At 44.2% G+C, this 7,669-nt stretch overlaps 1 protein-coding gene across 1 annotated transcript in view; it reads right to left on the reverse strand.

The window, feature by feature from the left end:
• The window catches only part of ankrd34bb (ankyrin repeat domain 34Bb), a 5,705-nt gene extending 4,732 nt beyond the window's left edge, over nucleotides 1-973 (reverse strand). The window contains 1 exon segment of the mRNA XM_070438343.1: nucleotides 771-973. Coding sequence (XP_070294444.1) covers nucleotides 771-973 — 203 coding nt within the window.
• Nucleotides 974-7,669: the final 6,696 nt, after the last annotated feature.

The following is a 7,669-nucleotide window of genomic DNA, read 5'->3' on the forward strand; positions in this document are numbered from 1 at the left end:
ATCAGATGGTTTTTTTTTAAATGCCACTTCTAGTAGAGGGTGGCAAATGGGTGGCCCAAGGAAAGGGTTGCAAAACTCTGGTTACTTTCCCAAAATTCCCAGGTTTTCCAGAAGTCCTGGTTGGAGGATTCCAGGAAATCAGAAGGAGATCAGCAGGAAACCTCAAACCAGGATTTCTGGGGAAGTTACCAGAATGTTGCAAACTTTTCCTAGCGGAATCAAACCCACATCCTTACCTCCTTGCCCTTGGCCTTGCAGGCATCCAGTAGACTCAGGGCTCGTTCTCCCCTGCGTTGACAGCATAGACCAGTGCTGAGAAAGCCAGAGTGGTCGTCCAGGCTGGGGGTCAGCTCCACTCCCCAGCAGTAGAGAGAGGACCTCTGCCCCCGCCTGTTCCAAACAGGCATGCATCAGGGCGTCTTACCGGTCTTGTCCTGGATATTTGGGTCGGCTCCGCTCTCCAGCAGGTACCTGTTGATGTAATGTTGATCAATACTTGTGGAAACACCTGAAGAGGAGGTACAGGGTCTTATGGACACTACGGCAAGCCATTGGTGGCCAATATTAATTATAATATTGGTGCAGGATTTTGCTCCAGCCATAGCACCTTGATTTAACTAATTATCCAATCATAGTCTTCAATACAAACTGTGTTAAGTCAGGTGTGTAACTATTTTTGGCTCTGTTTTAACTGTAATGTATAAAAGCACTGCACTGGCCCATTTGGACACTCTTGCTCTGCTGAGCGGTGTTCCTACTCGTTAACGTACCGAACCATCTTGTGTTTGGGCACGCTTTGTGCGTGCGTGTGGCGCGTCCTGCACGCCACATTCAGGGGCGTCTCGCCGCGCTCGTTGCTCTCATTGATGTAAGCCCCTCCCTCCAGCAGCAGGCGTGTCAGACGCAGTCGGCTCAGGAACACAGCCTTGGAGCAGAGAGTTCCGTCGTACGCACCACCAATCGCGTCTTCCATGACAGCAGGGTTAAAGGTGAAAGGTCACGCTAATGCAGGTACCTGTACTGTTCTTTAGGGTCATCTGTAATTTATGTATATGCAATTTGGTCAAGGCCCTGTGGGAATACAAAAGGACAGGTCACTAAAATAATCCAGACAACAGTATTGAGCACAAATAACCAGGTCTAAACCTGACACTGATTTGAAAGAAAGACAGAAGGCCCCAGAGGAGCAGAGTTGCCCAACCTTAGTGCACTTTGATGTATTGATCTTGTCTTGGACCACACATGATATATTGTTATACTGTCTGGACCACCATGATGTATTGACACTGTCTTGGACCACACATGATGTATTGACACTGTTCCTTGGACGAAATGATGTATTGATACTGTTTGCGACGCACACATGATGTATTGACAACTGTCTACACTTGATGTTGATCGCCTGACCACATATGTTTGATTACTGTCTTGGACCACACATGATGGTATATGATACTGTCTTGGACCACACATGATGTATTGATACTGTCTTGGCCAACACATGATGTATTGATACTGTCTTGGACCACACATGATCGTATTGATACTGGGTCTTGGACGCACACATTGATGTATTGATACTGTCTGTGGACACACATTATGTATTGAATACTGTCTTGTGACACACATAGATTGTACTGCTTGGACCACCTATTTGTATTGATACTGTCTTGGACCACACATGATATATTGATACTGTTTGGACCACTCATGATGTTTGATACTGTCTTGGACCAACCACATGTATATTGGAACTGGTCTTGGGCCATTCATGATTGTATTTGACACCTGGTCTTTGGGACCGCACTCATTATGTATCTTGACACTGTCTTGGACCCACACAGATGTCCTGCTCACCTACAGTTATCCTCTATTGTCCAAAGACTCTGACTATATTAATGGCTGTTTTCTTAGACACTATTAACCACTGAGGTTTCCTTATCACCAAAAGCTGTTCAAGTTCAATGTTTCCCCCTAAGCATCAGATGGATGAAAATCATTACCTTGAAGGCGAACCCAGTGTGTCAGAGTGAGCAATGCAGCTGTCGCCCATCTTAGCTATGATGTGGGCGTGCCCCAGGTCAATCAACTTGGGGCCCTCCTGGTTCAGCTGTACATTAATGATCTGCCTCCTTCTGATCATGTACTGGTGTCTGAAGTTCTAAATGTAATGCGAGGATGATCACCGTGATATATGTGATGCAAAGAGCAAACGACAAGCTGCATAAGAACTCACTACTGTAGTGGTCCAGGTTACAAGTGGCTCACTACTGTATATGGTCCAGGTTACAGAGTGGCTCAGTGACTCGTGTTTGCATCTCAATGTGAAAAAAAACTGTTTGCTGTGTCTTCACAAAGGGGGCAACTGATGCTACTGACTGAGACAATGTGTCAGGGGAGAAGCTCCAGGTGGTATTTGATTTGAAGTACCATGGCAATTATACTTGATTCCAACTATTTTTTTTAAAGTAGGTGAAAAGGGAACTCAAATACCAATTCAACCTAGCTAATTTCCGATTCATACAGAATTGTTTGACTACAGGGGCAGTGAAACAGTACTTCAATGCCTATGAACTCCCCCACCTAAATACTGCTTGACTAGTTGCGCACAAGCTTGCTGTACAACATTAAACCCATTCAGTCTGGTCTACAAACAGGCTCAGAAGGCATGAGTTCTCCTGAGTTGGGAAAATCTTGTGCAATACACTGACGCATGTCTTGTATTCAAGAGCCTAATGTAAATGGCCTGTTTTTTTTTGTCCTTGGTACCTGACATTGAAGAAGACCATTTAACAGACAGCGCACATGTTTAATACAACACTGGACGCCTCCGCTCGGTTGGAGTGGCGGAGCCGTTTGTGTTTGTGTTGTGTGGAGAAGGGACATGGGAGCTTTGTATGTACTGAACTGTCTGGGGGAGTTGGTGGGGTGTGTGTGTGGTGTGGTGTGTGTGTGTTGTTGTGTGTGTTGTGTGTGTGTGTTGTGTGGTAGTGTGTGTGGAGGAGAACGACAGGGGCGGATGGAGAAAGAGACTGAGAGTTAATTGAAGTCTCTTTTCCCCTTCACCCCGTCTTCCTCACCAAACACACACACACACACACACCACACACATACCACACAAACACACCCAACACACCACACCACACACACACCTCTCCCCCAGACAGTTTCAGTTACATACAAAGGGTCTCTCTTCATGACGTGTTCTGTGAAGGAAAAATACTTTCTCCGCTGTCACCCTATGTTCCTAGAGTGACTATATGACGTTATCAACACGTGAAACTCCTAGAGTGACTACAGTTGAAGTCAGAAGTTTACATACACTTAGGTTGGAGTCACTAAAACTATTTTTTCAACCACTCCACAAATTTTCTTGTTAACAAACTATAGTTTTGGCAAATCGGTTAGGACATCTACTTTGTGCATGACACAAGTCATTTTTTCCAACAATTGTTTACAGATTTATTTCACTTATAATTCACTGTATCACAATTCCAGGTGGGTCAGAAGTTTACAGTACACTAAGTTGACTGTGCCTTTAAACAACTTGGAAAATTCCAGAAAATTCAATGTCATGGCTTTAGAAGCTTCTGATAGGCTAATTGACATCATTTGAGATTTGAGTCAATTGGAGGTGTACCTGTGGATGTATTTCAAGGCCTACCTTCGAACTCAGTGCCTCTTTGCTTGACATCATGGGAAAATCAAAAGAAATCAGCCAAGTCCTCAGAAGAAAAAAACCCTGAAAATGACGGTATGCAACACAAACTCATTGTCTGCTTGGCCTTGTGTTTCTGTTGCTACCATAGCAACTGACTTTTAGAGCGAGAGAGAAAGAATACGTGTGTATATGTGTGTGTTTGTGTGTGTATTCATCATCGCAGTGTGTGTGTTTGATCATTTCAACAGGCAAGATGTACGTGGATGGATGGATAAAAGAATATACTGCATTCAGCTGCCTTTCGTATTGAAGTAGAGGGGTTAGTGTCTGCCAACTACAGTAACCAAGTGACTGAGGAAACACGGGAACCAACAGGTAATGAAGTCTGTGACACCAAGCCAACATGTCAGCTCTGAGGACCAAGGATACTATTGTTGTAAGACTTAAAGGGCGTTCAAATCAAATCAAATTGTATTTGTCACATGCGCCAAATACAAAAGGTGTAGTAGACCTTACAGTAAAATGCTGTAAGAATTAAAAAAATAAATAATAATAATTAAACACCAGCAGTAAAATAACAATAGTGAGACTATATACAGGGGGTATCGGTACAGAGTCAATGTGTGGGGGCACCGGTTAGTCGAGGTAATTGAGGTAATATGTACATGTAGGTAGAGTTATTCAAGTGACTATGCATAGATAATAAACAGAGTAGCAGCAGCGTAAAATAGGGGTCTGGGTAGCCCTTTGATTAGCTGTTCAGGAGACTTATGGCTTGGGGGTAAAAGRTGTTAAGAAGCCTTTTGGACCTAGACTTGGRGCTCCGGTACCGCTTGCTGTGCGGTAGCAGAGAGAACAGTCTATGGCTAGGGTGGCTGAAGTCTTTGACAATTTTTAGGGCCTTCCTCTGACACCGCCTGGTATAGAGGTCCTGGATGGCAGGAAGCTTGGCCCCAATGATGTACTGGGCTGTACGCACTGCCCTCTGAGATGCCTAGCAGTCGGAGGCCGAGGAGTTGCCATACCAGGCAGTGATGCAACCAGTCAGGATGCTCTCGATGGTGAAGCTGTATAACCTTTTGAGGATCTGAGGACCCATGCCAAATCTTTTCAGTCTCCTGAGGGGGAATAGGCGTTGTCGTGCCCTCTTCATGACTGTCTTGGTGTGTTTGGACCATTCTAGTTTGTTGTTGATTTGGACACCAAGGAACTTGAAGCTCTCAACCTGCTCCACTACAGCCCCATCGATGAGAATGGGGGCATGCTCGGTCCTCCTTTGACTATAGTCCACAATCATCTCCTTTGTCTTGATCACATTGAGGTAGAAGTTGTTGTCCTGGCACCACACGGCCAGGTCTCTGACCTCCTCCCTCCTTCATTTCATGCAATGTCAGGTGAGTTGAGAAACCGATTTAGGCCTATAATTATTCTGTATCATAAACCGGGTAGTTTGGGTCCTAGATGCTGGCTGATTGGTTGAAACAACATTCCAGCCATCTGTACAGTATATCTGACAATATACCCCAGGTATGACGCAATGCAATGTGTAAATATTATTGTGCTGAAAAACTCTCCGTTGTATCACAACTGGCGTTCTACATCTGTTGTACAACTTGAGTGTGTGTATTTGGCCAGAGTGTGGCTGCATGTGTTTGCAGACAGCAGGAAGTGTGAGCTCTACAGTCAGGATCCATACCAAATGGCACCATATTCCCTATATAGTGCACTACTTTAGACCAGAGCCCTATCTAGGGAATAGCGTGCCATAGGGCCCTGGTCTAAAGTAGTGCACTATGTAGGGAATATGGTGCCATAGGCCTGTGGTCTAAAGTAGTGCACTACACTGAGCGTACAAAACATTAGGAACATCTACTCTTTGCATGACATAGACTGACCAGGTGAATCCAGCTGAAAGCTACGGTCCCTTATGGGTGAATGAGGGTGAATGAGCAACACAAAATATTTAAGTGCCGGGGTATGGGGAACGGGGTAGGGTATGGTAGTGCCAGGCGCACTGTTTTCAGTGTGTCAAGAACTACAATGCTGCAGGGTTTTTCATGCTCAACAGTTTCCTGTGTGTATCAAGAATGGTCCACCACACAAAGGACATCCAGCCAACTTGACACAACTGTGGGAAGCATTGGAGTCAATATGGGCCAGCATTCCTGTGGAACGCTTTCAACACTTTGTAGAGTCCACGTCCCGATGAATTGAGGCTGTTCTGAGGGGAAAAGGGGAGGCGCAACTCAATATTAGGAAGGTGTTCCTAATGTTTTGTACACTCAGTGTATATAGGGAATAGGGTGCAGACGCACCCTGAGAGGCAGCAGGGCTGGTGACAAGGGCTCTCTCTGTAGGGTGGCATTTAAACCTCTTTCAGCGCTTTGCTTTGAGAGCCGGCCTTCAAACTGCCTGAGTACAGAGAGAATGCATGATGACAGCCAACTCAGTGGCAGCCAGGGGAATACAGGAACCATTTCAAACCGTTTGGGTTGGAGAGTGAGTGGGGAACACATCTCGCTGACCCCCTCTCCAAAAAAAAGGATAGTCATTCTGTCATTGATGTCAGAAAGACTGTGACGAGCCTGTGAGGTTTTGTTCGGTCCGTTTGACAGAAAAACAGAACCTTCAACAACATGGTTGGTGTTGAATACATTTTCATTTTGGAAATGAATTTGAATGATCTGACCTAAATCTTCCATTGGGGATTAGACCATCGCCTACTTGTAGAATTTATTAGAAAAGTTAACAAATCTTGTAGAGAAAATGTTATAAAATGAGATGGGGAAATGTGTCAAGTTACATTTTGAAAAATATTCTCTATCAAAAATGACATCACGTTTCTGAGCAATGCAATGTCCTTTAAAGTACATTATAATTCATTTCCTAGAAAATGTAGACAAGCTTTTACCCCCCATGTTTGCTCTTGATATCAGGATATATTATATATATTTAGAATCAGTCAAGGAGATGGAAAGTCTGAGTATATCTGTGTTACGTGTGTGTGTCTGAGTATATCTATGTTATATATCTATGTGTGTGTGTGTCTGAGTATATCTATGTTATATATCTACGTGTGTGTGTGTGTGTCTGAGCATGTCTGTGTTGTGTGTATCTGAGATGCGAGGTCAAATCCACCACTTAACTTACCCGGCTGGATGTGTTATTCCTCCATTGGGGATTAGACCATCGCCTACTTGTAGAATTTATTAGAAAAGTTAACAAATCTTGTAGAGAAAATGTTATAAAATGAGATGGGGAAATGTGTCAAGTTACATTCTCCTTTCTAGATGGAGCAACTGAACCCTGGGGGGGGGGTGGCTCCTTTCTAGATGGAGCAACTGAACCCTGGGGGGGGGGGGTCTCCTTTCTTAGATGGAGAACTGAACCCTGGGGGGGTGGTCTCCTTTCTAGATGGAGCAACTGAACCCTGGGGGGGGGTCTCCTTTCTAGATGGAGTAACTGAACCCGGGGGGGGGGGGGTCTCCTTTCTAGTGGAGCAACTCACCCTGGGGGGGGGGTCTCCTTTCTAGATGGAGCAGGGTTGAGATGATGTTGTAGGTTACTATACTCTGAGTGAGATTACTTTTGTAAAGGCTTTATAATTAGTTGATTAACCATCAATTGACCATTTAGAGATACATTATACACCATTGAAATATTTGAATTAACTGTTATAGTTTGTTTGGTAAAGTTACTGCGCTACTGTGTCACTGTGTGTTACTGTGTGCTACTGTGTGTTACTCTGTGCTACTGTGTTACTGTGTCACTGTGTATGTGTCTCAGTTACAGATTAACAAATAGGCAACATTGGTTCTTTAATATGCCTCAATACATCTACTATTAAATAATTTGAAGTAAATGTTTTTTCTACCCCACAATTCAATTCCCCCCTTCAAAAGACTGAGAGCAAGTGAGGATGTGTGTGTGTGTGTGTGTGGTGTTTGCTTACCTGCTGTGTGTGTGTGTTTGCTTACTGCGTGTGTTGTGTGTGTGTTTGCTTAACCT

Source organism: Salvelinus sp. IW2-2015, unplaced genomic scaffold, assembly GCF_002910315.2.
Source record: "Salvelinus sp. IW2-2015 unplaced genomic scaffold, ASM291031v2 Un_scaffold793, whole genome shotgun sequence".
In the NCBI taxonomy this organism is placed as follows: Eukaryota; Metazoa; Chordata; class Actinopteri; order Salmoniformes; family Salmonidae; genus Salvelinus; species Salvelinus sp. IW2-2015.